Consider the following 19,933-nt stretch of genomic DNA (forward strand, 5'->3'; position numbering starts at 1 on the left):
ATTTTGTCTAACTTGTAAGGGTTGAAAACGACTTAGATTATATAAATTGAATTTATATAATTGTCGGGTCTGAAATCGTGCGAGAAAAATCAAGTTTTTCCTTCGAAAATCAACCAAGTCTCGAGCAGCCCGGTGTTCACGACCGCACTCGTGTTCACGGCCGTAAACCGTTCACGGCCGTGAACCGTTCACGGTTGGGTGGACCCCACCACCGACCATGAACCCAGCCTATATATGTGTTCCTACCCTCATTTATACTTTTCTGGCCGAAAACCCACTCTCTCTCTCTAAAAACATCAATCGAAAACTCAAAGATATCTCTTCATCTTTCACTCAATCCTCCTTAGAACGTGTTTTGGAGCATCAAATATTCATCCTTTAATCAAATGGAACACCCCTCATTCTTGAGTTCACGGCCGTAAACCCTTCAAATCTTCATATTTCACAAAGAACACCAAGAACACCAAGAACAGGCCGTGAACCCTTGAAAGACCGTAAACCCTTCAAAGGCTAAGAACCGTTCACGGCCGAGAACAGTTCACGACCGAGAACAGTTCACGACCGCAATCAGCCCTACATCGTGAATCTTGGCTGCAAACCCACTTTTCCTCCTCGATCGAGTCTCGGTAACATTCCTTAACCAAAAGCAAGTGTTTTTCTAACACCTTAACTAATGTATTCGCTAATTTAATTACAATTTGTGTTAAATTAATTTTAGGATTCCGTTAACTTCGCGTGCAACAACTCGAGGGTCCTCATTTCCAGTCTCGTTGTCCGACACTTACACGCAACCAACAGTGAGTTCATACCCCTATGCTTTTACTATTTTAACGTTTTCAGGGGGGTGAATACAAGCTAAATACAAATAGTTTTATGAACTTTATTCATAGAATTTCAAGCATGATTAAAACTTATGCAATTGATACAACCAAGATATTACCACATTTTATAAAATGTTTAGATATCTTATCCCTTTTGTAACATGCTGAGCATAAGGGAAGTTTTCAACTCGCAACTATAATTGCATAGTTTTCAGAACAATACACGAACCGAGTACTTAACACACATGCAAACTATAATAGGTATAGTTTGGGATTTCAATACACGGTTTTATCATTTCAGGATTATACATTAGCAATCATTTAAACTATGACAGATATAGTTTATGGTATACATTACTACTTTCTGAATACAAGAGTACCACACTAAATAATTATTTAAGTATAATTATTATTACTCTGTAAAGTATACATACGATTTCAAGTACAAGAGAACGATACAAAACAACACGTAAACTAGTTAATACAGGGTTGTGAGACACTACTTCAATTTGTACCCTTCGGAGTACATAACTAAATCCTAACACAGTATAGCCAGAGTCTCCTGGAGGGAGAGCGTGAGATTTGTGTATAGATCTATTCGGGACTGATAATCCCACACCTGAACTGCTAGCTACAGTTAGACATGCATGCTTGGAGTGACAAATGTCATAATATCCGACACTTGAAGAACTTCGTAAAGGTCACTAGGTCATATCAAGTATGGTTATACGAACTCACAATAGTATAAACTAACCATTTGTTTACGGAAATTCATTTCTTCAGTTAGTTTTATTTTCATTAATAGAACTATCATACATTACAACTGGAGGATTCCAGGGAGTTTGAATACATGGTTTTACTTTAAGTAACAAAACTACTATACATACTGGTGGTAGCCAGGGTTTTTCATACAGCACATTCTATACAGAGGTTTTCATACAGAACTCACCATACAATACATCTGGTAGTAACAAAGCGTACAAACTAACAAATTTTCATATACTACAACAGGATACAGTAACAAACATTCATAGTTAATTCTATAATTCCTTAGTTTATGCATCTGGGTAATGTATGAAGAATATTCGATAGACTGTGGAATGTGTGGTTTCCGCCTCATTTCCTGTTCCTTGTTTGGGTGTGGGCTTAGGACAGATCCATATAATCAACTGTCTGTTCGATATTAGTTTATACGTGGCTAGTATGAACTAAGAGGTCATAGAAGGAGCGGGTATTATCATGCTTTTACTAAAGAAAATATTGGATTTTCTTGGAATCATACAAACCTTTTCATACATTCATTAACAGGTTTTCATTACAAAAACATTGCTTATGAACTCACCAGCTTTAATGTTGATACTATTTTCAAAACAGCTTGTATTCTCAGGAAATCAGTAGACAGGTACTTCAGAAGGCTTTTGCGAAGACGGAGCTTATAATGTCTCGTCTTTCATACATTTGGATATATATATATATATATATACATATATATATATATATATATATATATATATATATATATACTTTTGCTGTATACATACTATATATCAAACAGATGTAAATATTTTAATTATTCAATGTAATGGTTGTGTTTACTTTGATTACTATGATGCAAGTGTTGTGATACTATACATGACGTCCTCCACCCCTGAACGTTTCCGTCGTTTCGGTTTGGGGGTGTGACATCTTCAGACAGAGTTCCGCCTGCTTAATTCCCAATTTTCATCAGTGTACTTTGTATGTTAAGCTACACTTATTTTATTCAAGTGTAACTTTTAATTATAGTCATAGTCGTTATTATGAACCTATAATTAAGATTTCTCAGTGATTCCAATTTATTATACTGATTGATCTACTTACGGGAGTGATGTCTAGGCTGGATTTATTGAGGTGTTTAAAGTGGGATTTCCAAACTGTATATACTATGTATACAAAACGGACCCTACCTCCGATATGATCCTACCTGGTTGTTCCTTACTCGATAGATATTTTTGTATACATTGGGATTAGTGAGTAATCTAGACTAGCATTAGTCGCCAAGAATATTAAGCTAAGTGACATTCGTAACTAGGTCACGTCAGAGGAAAAGTCTTGGAGTTTGGAGGAGCGCTGCCGAATTCTCCAGTCACCCACCTAAGTCAGGTGAGTGAATAGTCCCTTTCATGAAAATCATCCCTTTCATGAACATGATTTTAATACAAATGCCAATTAAAGTATTAAATATTTGTTAAAGAATTTATATGTGAGATATATGCTTATTTCATGGAATATGAGGTAAGACCGTATTTGTTAATTTATGATCTGCGAACCGAGTATGGTTCTATATGTGCTAAGATATATATTATTATTTTATGATAATAATAAGAATGTTATTAGAAAAAGTGTCCTGATACCTAAAGTACTCTATGTCAAACAAAACAAACTTAGGTAGAAAAGTTATCTAAATCAGAGTCGATACTAGCAGTTGAGTATTGTAGTATTACGAAGAGATAATATAAGACTTGCAATGGAGACTTAAATTTAATTAAGTAAGAATATTTTGTAGCATCTTCCTAAGAATCCGTAAGAATTGTGAACGGATAGTAGAATTCTGATATTTGTCCCTGATCCGAGAGTATGGATTAGACGTAATCAGTCGTCCCTGGTCCGGGAGTATGAATTAGGTATAATAATCTACCACTAATCCGAGAGTATGGATTAGACCTAATCATTTGAACCTGATCCGAGAGTATGTATTAGGCATAATCATTCATCCCTGATCTGAGAGTATGGATTAGGTATAATCATTTGTCCCTGATACGAGAGTATGGATTAGGCATAATCATTCGTCCCTGGTCTGAGAGCATGGATTAGGCATAGTTGTTTGTCACTGATCTGAGAGTATGGATTAGGCATAATCATTCGTCCAATGTATGATAGTATGGATTAAGCATAGTTATTTGTCACTAATCCGAGAGTATGTATTAGATTCAGTTATTCATTCCTAATCTAAGAGTATAGATTAGGTATAGCCATTCATTACTAATCCGAGAGTATGGATTAAGTATAGTCATTCATCACTGATCCGGGAGTATGGATTAAGTATGATAATTTGAGTATTTCACTCTTTTCTCTGTTGTCTCCATTGATCCTCGTCTACTGCTAAGGAAGTCCCAAAGCAACATAGTCAATTCATTGTTCACACTAATCCCTCTGGCTAAAGGTCGAAAAGTCGTATAAGGTCAATATGTGAGGATCGACGAGATAAGGGTAGATTGCTTATATGAGATATACTTGCATACTGATGAGAAATAATCTTACAAATTTTAATTTATATATTATAACATTGTGGGATTGAAATCCCTATGTACTCACCAGGTTTTCCAACCTTACCTACTCAGTTTCCTTGTATCACAGGAAACAGTATGAAGGTACAATCCATTGAGAGCTTCGAGGAGTTTAGTTAATGTAAGTCCTGTAATGAATACATTTATGTTTATGTTTCTTGTATCAGTTTTGACAACCCAATGTTATAATAATCAATGAAAAACATCTTCAGAAATACTTTTTATGGGACATATTCTGCTATTACAAATGAGCTCTGTTTAAATAAGCATAAACAAAAAATTTTAAAAAGGTCGTGAAAATGGGGATGTCATAGCTGGTATCAGAGCATTAGTTTAAAGCGAACTTGGAATTTAGAAAATTTATAGAATTAAACTTAGAATGCTAAGCAATGATTGTCAGGTGAGTGTCTATTTTATTTTAGGTAGTATACCTAAATTAACACAGGAACAAGAATACATTAGGTAATGTTCCTTAATTGCTGTTATGTGCTAAATAATTTATATTATAGCATGCCTTAGGTTGCCTATCTAAACTGCTATTAGGATTAAGTTATGTTGCCGACCTAGAATTAGAAAATTTCATGTGTTGAGGCTTCTAAACGTTTAATTATGGTATGAGAACTGGCATATAACTTTTAAGAATGATAAGGAGGATTAGGCGTCAAAACCTTCCCTATCTATATTCTCCTCTTTGCACATCGAAAGTCTTCTTTGGTGTATAGAACGTCATAGTAAAGACTCATAGCGGACTGAGCAAATGGAGGAAATAAGAGGGCTTATGATAGTGAATGATACCTATCAGAAGATATTGTAGGTAATACCTATAGAGTGGTATCTTGACATTAGAATACACAACAGTATGGTACGTCTGAAGTACACCTTTGATTGGCGGGATGGTAGAACTTTTGTTGTGATTCCCGAAGTTGTCCCATCGTCTGGCATTTCCACCACCAACCAAGTTGAATCAGAATTGATATTAAAGATATGTCTGGAAGAAGTCCTAGTGGAGTCTAGGAATTTTTTTATGATTTCTTAGACACATTCGTGTGTGAATTGTTTAGTGATTTTAGGAATAAGAAATTGCGGACTACGAGTCAAATATTGAGACATGTATGAGTAGCTGTGGAAGGTAGTATGGGCCCATTCTATCGGAAACACATGATTCATACTTGAACCAGGATGAGTCACAAAGTTACTAAAGCACGAGTAATTGACTTCATTTTGTTCATGACTGTCGTTACTTTCATTTCTGTGATGACTAAGAGGATGAATGTATTCTGACCCTAGTGGTCATATCGAATCGACTCCGACATGAGAAAAAGTTTGAGGAGTAAGTTAATTAGTTCAGAGAACCATGATCAGTGTAGAATCCTACATAAGTCAAAATAATGAAGGAAAAGCTATTTGAAACGATGGATAAAGGTATCACAGTCGTAATTAAGATCAAGCATTCTGTAGCTAGAAGTGCTACACATTAGAACATGAAGGAAGGTACATTCCATGTTGGAATCTGAGTCAAAGAGACATGATTCTAGCTAATGCATCATAAAGGTATGGCCATTCAATATATTATGGTAGTGGAATCGAAGACCTCATCTTGTACGACTACTACTTAGGAAGGAGAAGTTACTCGTAGGATCATCATCCAACCCTATTTTTCTGATGATTTTGGGACGTAATCATCATAAGGGGGAGATAATTGTAACACCCGCAGATACAGGCTAGTCAAAGAAGCGATAAAGTGAAATTTTGATAGAAGATTATTTAGGATAAATGATCATAAACGAAGTTATAGTGTATGTGATAAGGATTCCATACATATAAAGAACACCCAAATATGACGTTGTGAGAGGAAGTTATGATTTTTCTAATATTTCAGCGTATCACTATATGGCTCAGAATCCGAAATTGAAATTGGTCGATTGTTAGGAAAAACAATCTAAACAAGAGTGAAAGATCTCGTCAATACCTATCCTCGATATAAAGACAGCCGAGAACGAATATCATATGAGAGAGTTATGAATTTTTAACGGACTTTTACAGTCTAAGCCTATTAAAATTAGCCGATGAAGTCTAAATGAAAGTTGCAGATCTCGTTGATAGCTACATGTGGATATGTTGCCCATTGAAAACGGAGCTTGTATGCATTAGTTATGAAATTTTCTAAGAATTTAAATGTTTCCGCGTGCACCCACGCTCCTAGACAGCATGCGTGTCACGCACTGTTACTCCACCAGATGCTCAACATGTGGCATCATGCAGAAAATGACACGTCACCCTATATGACTAGATGCGAGGTATGCAGGGGACCAGGTGCACGACGTGCAATCCACATTCAGCTATAAATAAGAGTTGAATCTGAGACCATTCTCACACCCTCCAAACGTTTCTCTCTCAATTTCTCTCATTTTTAAGCCCTTTATCCCTTAAGTTTTTAGTCGGCAAAGCCCTGCGGTGTTTGATAGCTGGAGATTAGGAGCTCTCGAATCAGAGTTCTGCGCGCTTAATTCCTAGTTTTCATCAGTGTACTCTGTAAGTTAAGCTACACTTATTTTATTCAAGTGTAACTTTTAATTATAGTCACAGTCGTTTTTATGAACCTATAATTAAGATTTATCAATGATTCCAAGTCATTATACTGATTGATCTACTTATATGAGTAATGTCTAGGCTTGATTTAGTGAGGTGTTTAAAATGGGATTTCCAAACAGTATACTCTGTATACCAAACGGACCCTACATCTAATATGATATTACCTGGTTGTTCCTTACTTGAGAGATCTTGATGTAGACATTGGGATTAGTGAGAAATCTAGACTATCATTAGTTGCAAGGAATATTAAGCTAAGTAACATTCGTAACTAGGTCACGTCAGAGGAAAAGTCATGGGGTCTGGAGGAGCGCTGCCGAATTCTCAAATCACTCACCTAAGTTAGGTGAGTGCATAGTCCCTTTCATGAACATGATTTTAATACAAGTGTCAATTAAAGTATTAAATATCTGTTAAAGAATTTATATGTAAGATATATGCTTATTGCTTGGAATATGTGTTAAGAGCATATTTGTTAATTTATAATATGCGAATCGAGTATTGTTCTATATGTGCTAAGATATATATTATTATTTTATGATAATAATAAGAATGTTATTAGAAAAAGTGTTTTAATACCTAAAGTACTCCGTGTCAAACAAAACACACTAAAGTAGAATAGTGTTATCTAAATCAGAGTTGGTACTAGGAGTTGAGTATTGTAGTCTTTCCAAGAGATAATATAACACTTGCAAAGGAGGCTTAAATTTAATTAAGTATGAATATTGGGTACCATCTTCCTAATAATCCGTGAGAGGTGTGAATGAGGAGTAGAATTCTGACATTTTCCCCTGATCCGAGAGTATGGATTAGGCATAATCATTCGTCCCCGGTCTGAGAGTATGGATTAGGTATAATCATCTGCCACTGATCCGAGAGTATGGATTAGGCATATTCATTTGTCCTTGATCCGAGAGTATGGATTAGGCATAATCATTTGTCCATGGTCTGAGTGTATGGATTAGGCATAATCATTTTTTCCTGATCCAAGAGTATGGATTAGGCATAATCATTCGTCCCTGGTCCGAGAGCATAGATTAAGCATAGTTATTTGTCACTGATCCGAGAGTATGGATTAGGAATAATCATTCATCCATGGCCCGCAAGTATTTATTAGGAATAGTTATTTGTCACTGATTTGAGAATATAGATTAGATTTAGTTATTTATTCCTAGTCCAAGAGTATAAATTAGGTATAGCCATTCATTACTAATCCGAGAGTATGGATTAAGTACAATCATTCATCACTGATCCGGGAGTATGGATTAAGTATGATAATTCGAGTATTTCATTCTTTTCTCTGTTATCTCCATTGATCCTTGTTTACTGCTAAGGAAGTCCTAAAATAGCATAGTCAATTCATTGTTCACATTAATCCCTCTGGATAAAGGTCGAAAAGTCGTATAGGGTCAATATGTGCGGATCGACGTGATAAAGGTAGATTGCTTATATGAGATATACTTGCATACTGATGATAAATAATCTTACAAGTTTTAATTTATATATATTATAACATTGTGGGATTGAAATCCCTATGTACTCACCAGGTTTTCCAACTAACCCATTGAGTTTCCTTGTATCACAGGAAACAGTATGAAGGTACAATCCATTGAAAGCTTTGAGGAGTTTAGTTATCGTAAGGCCTGTAATGAATACGTTTATGCTTAGGTTTCTTGCATCAGTTTTGACATCCCAAAGGTTATCTTAATCAATGAAAAACCTTTTTTCGGAAAATACTTTTTATGGGACATATTCCTCTATTACAAATGAACTCTATTTAAATGAGCATAAACAAAAAGTTTTAAAAATGCCGTGAAAATGGGGATGTCACAACTTGGGTCGGTCACAATCCCGGGGTATCCCAAGATTGCATTCTGACACCCAAGTTAGAGATGTCTTACTCGAAAGAATATATAAGAGCTTTAGAGATGAATCCGTGAATGAATTGTTATTTGGTGATACCTCCTATGATCAAAGGAAGTATTTATTGAGCTTGAGAATGATATATTGTTGCCACTTTGTACGGTCTTTGTGTCTTCAACGTGCATTTTTTTGCAGGTGATTGTGGGTAATGCACGATCCTTGTTGGAATTAGGTGATTATGGGTAGTGCACGATCCATGTTGGAATTAGGTGGCATGTTTTTGACACTTCGACGTTACATTGGGCTTAAGTGTCTTTTGACTCGATCCGACATTTATTTTGGCTATTATCTTTATTCGTTAAAAACCATTTGCGAAAATCATTAAAATGTGATCACATTTATTATTCGCAGATATGTAGAGATTTTTGTAAATATTTTGATAAAATTGCTAATTTTTTTAAAAAAATTAAAATATAATAATTAAGATTAGCCTCATTTTTTATTTAAGAAAATAATAATAATTTACTATGTTTATTTTTTTATTAAATTTAAAATGTAATAGTAGACATAGTTAATATATGTTTGATTTAATATTCCTTTTTTTATAGAAAATATTAACGACACGAAGCATCTTATACTCCCTCCGTCCCATATTAATAGTCTACGTTTTATTTTTGGTTTGTTCCAAAATAATAGCATACTTCTAAAAATAAATATAATTTTTATCAAAATATATCTCATTTTTAGTTATCCTACCATTGAATTTAATACAACAAAAAGATGTAATTAAATGTAACAAAATTGTACGATTATCATTTCATTTAATAAAGTTAGTGGTAATTAATGTTTTCTTAATCTGTATGTTTTTGTATGTTTTTGTCGGTTGACAATAATTTTGAAACGGATGGAATATTATTTATATAAAAGATGTCACTGACCAGAAAATGTGAAGCCCACCAATGTGAAAAATACAATTTCACAAAACATTGCTTATTTGTTTTTTATTCTATTTAAATCTAATTAATTAGATTATTATTTACTTAATCTTAATGAAATATTGGTTTCTCTATTTCATAAATCGTATCTTAATCACATAATTGAATAGGTTAATTATTGTTACTTTAGGGTTTATCTTACTAATTAGAGTATATGGTTGTTAGTTTAGGATTAATTTTCTGATCTTTAAATTATCTTCTATATAGTTGTTAATTATTATTCTTTAGGATTTATCTTATTAATTAGATATATCGTTGTTAATTATTATTATTTTAGGGTTTATTATATTTTAAATTTAATAATAAATTAACAATTTTCTTTTCTTTAAATTATCTTCTACCGGTATATCTCAAGATCATTTAGAGCTTTGAGATTTATTTTGAGTGAGTTATGCTGAGAAGAAAGCATGCTCGATTTGCACAAAATAGGCTTTGAAGATTATAGAAACAAATTAAAGAAGAGGTCTAAAGTTAATTTCATCCAACAAAATGCACAAAAAGTTTGCGGCGGTGGAGAAATCAAAGATTCTTAGTTTAGATAAAATTTTAGGTATTACAAATTTTATGATAAATACATGTTTGTTTTATTTTTATATATTAATATTTATCGGGACCAGGTTCAGAACTGAAGATTAGGGTATCTCATCTTCATCCCCATTTTTTATTTTGGGATTCCCCACCGCCCTCCCCATCCTAGGTCAACTTGGGGATTCCTCGGTCAAACAAAGTGTGGGTTTATGGTTCCCCGTCGGCTATAAGGATTTTCCGTCCCTTTTGATTACAAATTCCTTGGCATGTCAGATAAAGGAGGGGAATCAACTTAATCCGTGTAAGTGAAAAAATATTAGTTAGAGAATGTCGTTGATCGGATAGGGTACCGAATGTGTTTGATCGGTAGAGTCTAACTTCACAGCTAGGTATGTCAACTCCAACCAAACGGATGTCAACAATTGTACATCAACAATTTACGTTACAAGATTTCCTTCTTTTTTAGGTAATCCGAAGTTGTAGGATAGTGTGCGAAATTCGGGAATGTTGTCGATGTATTTATTTTGCATAAAAAATCAAAGTAAGGAAAGTGTTTTGGTTTTGTGACATTTATTAGGATCCCTAAAGTCAATGAACTTGTAACATCCCAAAAATCAAGGTAAAATTTTCTTTTTTCAAAAACCAACCCAACAACCATAAATGTTTACAAAACATAATTTCCAAAAGCTAAAATCACAAATCAGAGTATCCCAAATTCAAATTTCATAAAATCCGAAGGATGTGCACGATCAAGCCTTCGCATTGCCCCGATCCTCTGAAGTATTCGAAATATAACACTTAAACTGTAAGTCAAAGCTTAGGGAGTTCCCCCAAAGTACCACACACAACCATACAGATAACAACATGCATACATGAGTCTTCAACATGACTGGACCGCCTCGTAGGGCCTACAGCCTATCTGGATCGCTCTCTGAGCCTTTGGCCTGACTAGATCGCCTCGCTGGGCCTACAACCTATCTGAACTGCTCTCTGGGCCTTCGACCTGACTGGACCACCTTGTAGGGCCTACAGTCTATCCGGACCGCCCTGGGTATCTTGACCTTCAGCACAAAGCAGGATCGTCTCAACCCAACAAACCATAACATGTCGACGTATACAATAATAATCAATAACCAGCAAGTACATGTAATCGATCTACTAATCTAACACATACTTAGTGAACACAGGTAATCATACCAATTTACTAGTCTAATACATAACCAGCACAACATCAATTCTATATACTAGGATACATAATCCAGTAGGCCGGTATTGGTGTCTTTGACCCACAAGTACAATGAGGAAAACTCACCTGAAACGAAGGTTCAAGAAACACTGCGACGCGCTTCCCTTCTGCACTTCTTGCTCCCACGAGCCCTTAATCACCAAAACATGGAAGAGTCTTAATTAAAACCCCAATCCTTCAAGTTTGACCCGAAGTCAAACTGGTCAAAAAGTCGACGGTCAAACTTAGTCAAAGTCAATGCCACGTCGTGGCCCTCCTTGGCCATGTCGTGGCCATGCCAAAACAGGACAGTCATGATTTTTTACTTCGCCATGCCGTGGCTACCTTTGCCACGTCGTGGCTATTGGAAAAATGTCATTTCTCTCATTAAGAGTTTAATCCTTTCAGATCTAGGCTCATACTTCCAGATCTATTCTCCCATACTGACTTAATGGATAAATTTCCAACTTTATCCATTTGGACTCCGTTTCAAGGCTATATCTACCATTTAATGTCCAATAGGACCTTAATGAAGTTGCAACTTGCACATGGGCATAAAATACACCAAGCATGGTCCTTTTTCTCAATCAACAAAAATATAATGACCTAGATATTCCATCACAGGTCCTGGAGTTCTTCAAGTCCAAATCATCCAAGGAAAGGACCAAAATCATACCAAAAAGCACCTAAACTTGCATCAAGAGGAACATAATTCAAGATGAGAACTTTTACCTTCAAACACTCAGAAATTTGGAGAAGATAGTGGATCCAAGTTCTTTCCTTGATCTCCTTGCACCAAGATGGACTTCCTTCCTTCAAAAACTTCACCAAATCAATGGAACAACCCCAAAATCAAGTCACCAAGCTCAAACTCATGGAAAGGAGGCTAGGGTTTCGAGATGGGGAGGTGGAGGCTGAAGGAGATAACCTAGAGAGGGAGTTAAGGCGTTTATATATGAGGAAAACCCTAAAAATCTCTGATTTGAGCTGCAGCGGTTGCCACAACGTGGCCCCTGGTGCCATGTCATGGCACCTCCCAAAAAACGTGTTTATTAAATTTCATGCCACGTCGTGGGCACCATGCCTTACGTCGTGGCTGAGCATTGCCTTCAAAACCTTATTTTGATTTCTTAAGTATCGTCCAACCTTCTTGGAACACGTGTGGTACAAAACTTGTGCGTAATCTTTGTAATATTTGGATTAGTAGCCATAAATTCTACGCCTCAATGGCTAAATTTGTTAGTAATGATCATGTTTCACATGTTAATCTCGACAAAAACATTGAACATGTTTCCAAAAATGTTAAAATGAGTGAACTAATGCACCTATCATAAAATAAAGTTCTTACACGGGAGAAATGACAATGCTCATAAGAACACTATTGAATCACCTCTAAAGACTTTTCCATTAAATTGGATTCGAGTGATTATGTGGTTGATCATAAAGACCATGCATGCATTTTTTGAAAGTAATGTTAAATATTTTTTTTTAATGTTATCAAACCTACAAATAATGTGTGTTAATGATGGGTTTCTTGATGTGGTGCTGCGATATCTTGGAGCCTTGTGGGTAATGCTTGAATTTCGTAACGCATGTTCACGCTTTAATATGGGTACATGTTTGTGGTTTCTGGAGATAAGGCCATGGTCGCATGACTTCTACATTACATAAATACTTATTTGGATAGACATTGAAGGGGTTTCAGTGAAGGCATGGAGAAAACCTTTTTGAATTTAATAAAAACCTATATGACAACTACATCTGCATTAAATCAACAACCACAAAAATTATATCCGAAAAGTTGTGAGTAATAATAGTATATGGAAACTCATATGTGGTACGGTGAATAAAAATTACTGGAGGGTGAAAGTATAGTAAATGAAAAGTAATATGTGTTACAAGTTAGAGAAGTTACAAAATGGACACCTTTGTTCAAAGATGTGGATAGTTCTAAGAAAATATTATCTGAATCTAATGTTAATTGCATTGATGATTATTCGTTTAAGGTGGTGAGTGATTCAAATGCATAGGGGACAAGGCGACTATGAGAAAGAGATACTAAAAAATGGAATCTTCATAATGACAGGTTCATGGTAGATTTTACCCCGCACCAAAACCAAGTTCACAAGCTACGGATGATGAACCATATTCATGACATTGTTGTGGAAGTCTCAGATGTGGTTAATTGGGTCGGATGGTTCAGCTTTATCTCACAAATATCTTGAGAAGGACTTCATATGAGGGCATGTTGGTAAAAAAAATAACATCTACCTATACTATACTCGAGGTTGTTCGTAGCAAGTGCAACCCCATGCCAAATCAACTTTGTTGTCAATTGTGCACACACCAACTTTGACAATACTTATTCTCTTTTTTTTTGGAACAGTCGGAATCCAATGATGGTGTTTGGCCTATAAGTAATATCTTAGCCTTCCCCGAGCTTCACTTCACTGAATGTTTCAAAAAAAAAATCATGTAATTGTGAAAAAAAATTCATGCAGTTGTGAGGAGGATACGAAGGGTAAAAATAAATTTAAAAATGAAAACTCCAATCATATTCATATTTTAATGTGGATTTACACAATTACTAACCACTTAGGTTGTGGACTTGTGGTGACTTGGTAAGACATGTGGAAGATATGATGAATAATCTATTGACTCATATCAAATCCTAACACTACTCAGCCCATGTGACCATGGAGGTTCGCCTGCAGTGACTCTAGCGCATGAGACATAGCCTCACGTTTGCAGCTAGGGATTAGTCGGTGCGCGAAAGCTGGCCCAAAAACTCTCGTTAGGGAATTTCACTTTAAAAAAAATGTCTGTGCCTTTGTGTGTTTATTTGATTTTCATTTATATTCGCATTTGATACTTTTGATTTTATTACGGCAGATGCTTTGGAGCTCCCCAATAAAGTTTATCGAGTTTTGCATAGTAATTTTATAACCCCAAGATACCACAACTAGTTTTGCATCGCAAAAAGTTAGTTATGTAGTTTGGTGCAAGTTTACCTTATACTTTAAATTAATATAAAAATCTTAATATTTTCTATTAATGATTATAAAAATATATAAAAAAACCTTTATATTTGCTTTATCTTGTACGTGTTGCTCTTGTTATTAAATATTTTACAGTATTTCCACTTTCTAATTAGCTATCCTTTTTATTGTTTATTCTTATGTTTGTTTATAAATATTCTGGAGCTTCTAAGTACAACAAGTTATCCATATTAATATTATGACCCACAAGATTTGAGAAAGTAGTTTTTAAAATAACTAGGTTCGCCACAAAAAAAGTAATTAGGAAGGCAACTTATTTTCCGTTTTTCTTCTACCTAAAAATCTTAATATTTTCTAGTTAAGCTATCCGTTTCGTTATTGAATCTTATATTTGTTAATGGAATCAAATATTTGGTATTTTTTCGGGTGTGCTTCGGATTGGTTAAGATATATTTAGATTGCGATGATAATCTTTTGGATCACCAAGATATGACAACAAATCTAGTAACAAATTAAACCCACTCTATCCTGGAATTGCTCATCACGAGTATGAAAGGATACGATTTTCATGACATGAGATGAGAGGTGCCATTTGCTTCATTCTTATTAGACAAAGGAAAGAAGAATTCTTATGACCACCAAATCAAACTAACTCGATTTTTTTTATTGGTTTGCTTTTAAACTAAGTGATCTACTGAGCCATGACTTCCACCTGCCGGACCTCTTCCGCGTAATCTCCGCCACACCCTCCGACTGCCCAGGCTTCTTCCATAACATGAAGTTCCTCACTCCGAACGTTCCGATCATCTCCCATGGACCCAAAGCTGCATCAAATTCATCAGAATCTTAGTTCTATCAACCCACAATTACATGCAACAATTAATCTAAAGTTCTTAAATATAAAAGATTTGGTAGTGTGGTAGGAATGTACCTTCTGTTCCGGCGACTGGAGTATACAGAAAGAAGTCACTGAATTTGGTGCCAAGAACAGGAAGACGATCCTCACGAGCGTAGGACTTGAGAGCGGTTTCAATGACGGCAGCCACCACCTCCTCCTCATTAACCACAAAACGGATGGGTCCGGGGCTTCCGACGACGTTTATCTTGATCAGAATTCGCTTGCCTCCGCTTTTCCTGACCTGATGATCCTTCTTCTGCTTGAAAGCCAGCATGCTTCTCCGCTAAACTAAACGGCGGAAGACGACGGTTATAGGTTGAAATTCAGGGTTCGGCGCCGATTCAGCGGTAGCGCCAAACCTCCTTGCGAAATCCAAGCGGAAAGATCTTTCTTGAAGGGAGGGAAGAGAACATGAACTGGTGAGGGACGATTACCATTAACAAATGGTAACTTGCCCGGAGAATTCGAGAGATTTTCAAATTAGAAGAAGCGATTAGAAGTTTCGGATTGTTCGAAGATATATATAACGGTGACCGGAGTATTGATGAAATTTGCAGACACTTGCGTACCACGTTTCAAGATCCTGTGTCTTTGTTGTCACACCCTCACAGCGTTTGGGCCTGTATATAGGGTAATTTCTGAAAAACGTAAAAGGACGTGACTAAAATGGTATTGTTATGTAATCGGGCTTTCCTGGTCAAATAATATTTTATATTGGCCTTCTTAAAAATCAATATCATAATTACTTAATATTGTACGCGTTTAAAATATTATATTTATCCAAAATAAAATTATAAAATATTACTTTATAATTTTTTATATCTTAAAATTACTATAATAATTAAAAAAAACTTCCCACATTATTACTATGTCTAAATTGATAAAGTAACTACTTCTAAATTATTGGAACGTTGTCTTCTTGACAATCACAACACACAATCTTCATCCATCTCCTTGGAATGTATGCATTTATTGTTTTTTTTTTGTTGCTTACTATTGTAATGTTGTAAATGAATGATATTTTAGATATTACTCTTAATAGTATGATATTTAAGGACATATTATGATATTTTGATATTAAGAAGGAAATATACGATATTATGATATTTAAAAATGACATGATATTTTGATGTTTAAGAATGTCATATATGATATTTTGAAAGTTATGAAAGGTAAATATGATATTTAAAAATTAAGTTGGATAAACATGATATATTGATGCTTTGAGCTTCATATCGACTGTCGAACAAGGATATCTGGAAATGGATGATGTTGGTGGGCTTACCAGATGAAGGCGGTTATGGGTGTTCCCAAATCATTTCGATTTGTGGTGGATTCAAAGTTGCAACAGTGATAGTTGTGGTGGATTTTACCGATGTCCCTGAATTTGATGTGAATAGAGATTCAGGACTCAAGATCATCTCTACAATTTATATGCAATTGTTTTTATGTTAATTGATATTTGGAAGAGTTTACTCTATTGATTGAAATTTAGTCCCAATGCTAGAAGTGGAAGTAATGGTTCTTTTTGATTCGTATCATATTGTTAATTCCATTTTGCACGTTTATTGTATTGATTTTTTTTTTTTTTATCTATGTTGGTTAAATATTTTAGCCGAAGAATGTTTGTTATACTCGGATTTTGTTTTATACTCAAATTTACATAAAGCAAAATGCCATTGGAAAATCTAGTTTTTTCTTATATGAAAAAAATATGGCACAAGGCGGTGGATTGTAGTCAACAATATCTAAACAATGTTGAGTATTTAGTATTATTAAGGTTAGTGGAAGGTACTAATAATTTCCATCACTTCCAATCTATTTGTCACATCAGTGTTTTTTCTCTCCTTTCGTGTTCATCCCTCTCATCCCACAACATATGAAAATCTGTCTTTTTCATCCCCAAAAACCATTTAATTTTGTTATTTTAAAATAAATAAAAACTAATTCACAAAATATTAAAAACAAATAAAACTAATTCACAAACTAATTAAGAAACATACAAAACTATTTTGGTACAAGTTTAGCATTATTTCTTGTTCCTTGTCTGGTTGTGGGCTTATGGTAGAATCAAGTATTCGACTGTCCATCAAGTCCGGTGTTATGTATGATTAGCATACACGAGCATCTGCAGGGTTAGTGGAAGTTTCATAAGTGAGTACGGTTTGTAGGAAGTCAACATAAGGAATGATTAGCCGCTCTCTCGAGAGTGAGTATAGGATGTATACGTATCCTAGTTTAGACTTTGTGATCGAATTGTACGTGACGGTCCCTTGAGACAAATGCGGGTAGGTATGGAAGGTAGTATGGGCCCATACTACTGAAAGCACAGGACTTATACGCATATCAAGAAAGTCACGAACCCCGAGGGTTGAGTAGTTCCGAGTTGATATAGTAGATTTGATTATGAATCTGTTTCTGATGTTTTTCCGGTCTACTTTCAGTATGCCGATCACTAAAGGTTCTGGATTAGGAGCTGGCGGCCCGGCTAGGCCGGGATTGACGGATAATGAGATCCATGAGATGATCACCACCCAGGTGACCATGGCTGTGATGGAGGCAATCGTGGAGGTTCTTAGGTCTATTAAGACCACCATGATTGAGATGTTTGACGAGCGCTATGTTGCCGTCAGCGAGGTTGCTGCCACCACAACCATTGTAGTTGTTGTTGCTGTAGGACTCCAGGGGAGAGGAATGATTCAGTATCGGGACTTCAGCAACACGAAGCCCTCGAAGTTCGACAGGGTCAAGGACCCGATTGTGGCCATGAGATGGATATATGATGTGGAGGGATGTTTCTTCACATGTTTGCGCCCGAATAACCAGATGGTCGAGTTCGCCTTGAACCTTCTTCTCTTGGGGGCAAAGGATTGGTGGCAGTTGGTGACCAGTGCTTATACTCCTGCAGAGAAGGCCGCAATGACTTGGGAGCAGTTCCTTGATATGTTCCGCGGTGAGTATGTTCCCCTAGTTGAGAGAGAGGGAGAGAGAGAGGTTAGCTCAGGAGTATCTGTCGCCGAAGCAGACGAAAAAGTCTGTGATGAAGATCACCAAGATGTTCACGGAAAGAGCCCTTTTTGCCCCAAGTATGCTGCTTCGGAGCAGGTCCAAATGTCTCGTTACTTGAGCATGCTCAAGAAGGAGATCTGTGAGTTTGTATCGACCCAACGGTATAGTTCTCTCTTCGAGCTGCAGTCTTTTGCTCGGAGGGGAGAGATTGAGATTGAGACCCAGACTAGGGAGAAAAGGCAGGCCCCATTTAAGACGTAGTCAACAGCAAAGCGGTTTAAGCCCACTGATTCACAATCTGGGGGTAGAGGGGCCGCACTTGTGGCAAGTACAGGAAGGCTCATGAGGGAGTGTGTCAATCAACGACAGCATGCCATAATTACGGCAATGTGGGGCATTCCATGACAGACTGTCGCCAGCAGGCTCCGCCTCCGAGCACCAGGATTTTTACCATTGTGATCAAGTTGGACATGTGAAGGTCAGTTGCCCATTGCTTGTTGCGAAGCCGGTGCAGGAACTGGCTCCGACCACTCTTCAGATCACAAATGGGCAACATGGAAGGGCTGAGACACCGAGGGCTAAGGGGCGTGTGTTTCATCTCACAACAGAGGAGGCCAGTGCGACACGTGGAGTTTTTACCGACATGTATTTATTATTATTATGTTCACTTATTCCTTATTTACTCATGCTTGTATTTCTAATAGGTACATTCTTAGTGAATTCTTTGCCTGCTCTTGTGCTTTTTGACTCGGGTGCCAGTCGATTTTTTGTATCTCGGTCCTTCAGTAGGGATTTTGTCGTGTCGGTTGGGGAGCTGGAGTGTCCGTTGCGAGTCTCCATCGACAAAAAGCACATGGTTACAACTTCAAGTGTTTTTTTGGGATTGTATTGTGGAGATAGTCGGGGTATCTTACCCGATTGACTTGATTCCCATCCCTATGGGGGATGTGTGCGTGATTGTCGGGATGGATTGGTTAAGCAGATTTGGCGTCATGATTGACTGTGAGAGACAACTGGTGATAGTTCGAACCCTAAGTAGGGGAGAACTTACTATTTATGGAGAGGATACGAGGGCTGGTTCGGCCTTTTGTTTCACTGCTAGGACTCGACAGTACCTTCAACATGGGTTTTTGGGTTATCTCGAGTATGTGGTTGACACTAGGGTTGAGGGGAGAGTTTCGATTTCAGATGTGCAAGTAGTCAGGGAGTTTCCAGATGTATTCCTAGAGGATTTACCAGGCGTGCCTCCCGTGAGGCAGGTGGAGTTCAGGATCGATCTGATTCCCGGGGCGACACCGATTGCCAACGCGACATATCGCATCGCACCGCCAGAGATGTAGGAGTTGTCCTCTTAGCTTTAAGAGTTGTTGTGAAAGCAGTTTATCCGACCGAGCAGTTCACCCTAGGGAACACTGATTCTGTTTATGAAGAAGAAGGATGGGTCTCATCGTATGTGCATAGACTATCGGGAGTTGAAAAAGTTTATAGTGAAGAATCGCTAACCACTCCTTAGGATTAATGGTCTCTTTGATCAGTTACAGGGTGCATCTTGGTTCTCCAAGATTGATCAGAGGCGGAGTTACCATCAGATGAGATTCAGGGAGGAGGACGTGGAGAAGACATTGTTTTGAACTCATTATGGTTATTATGAGTTTGTGGTGATGCCGTTTGGACTCACCA

The 19,933-nt window shown here is 36.6% G+C and overlaps 1 protein-coding gene across 1 annotated transcript; it reads right to left on the minus strand.

Annotated features, from left to right (window-relative positions):
• Nucleotides 1-15,009: 15,009 nt before the first annotated feature.
• LOC145163940 (uncharacterized protein At4g22758-like) lies at nucleotides 15,010-15,518 on the minus strand. The gene is made up of 2 exons (XM_079082676.1): nucleotides 15,278-15,518; nucleotides 15,010-15,170 (listed from the first exon to the last, which is right to left on the minus strand). The coding sequence occupies exons 1-2, from the start codon at nucleotides 15,516-15,518 to the stop codon at nucleotides 15,010-15,012; spliced, it is 402 nt and encodes a 133-aa protein (XP_078938802.1).
• Nucleotides 15,519-19,933: the final 4,415 nt, after the last annotated feature.

This window comes from Lactuca virosa, chromosome 3 (assembly GCF_052849685.1).
Source record: "Lactuca virosa cultivar CGN04683 chromosome 3, Lactuca_virosa_CGN04683_v6, whole genome shotgun sequence".
In the NCBI taxonomy this organism is placed as follows: domain Eukaryota; kingdom Viridiplantae; phylum Streptophyta; class Magnoliopsida; order Asterales; family Asteraceae; genus Lactuca; species Lactuca virosa.

Excerpts from the sequence above, each read along its gene's own strand:
- LOC145163940 (XM_079082676.1), bottom strand. The coding sequence starts at position 15,518 with ATGCTGGCTTTCAAGCAGAAGAAGGATCATCAGGTCAGGAAAAGCGGA. Across the intron at positions 15,171-15,277 it reads TCCAGTCGCCGGAACAGAAG|CTTTGGGTCCATGGGAGATG; the intron begins GTACATTCCTAC and ends AATTTGATGCAG.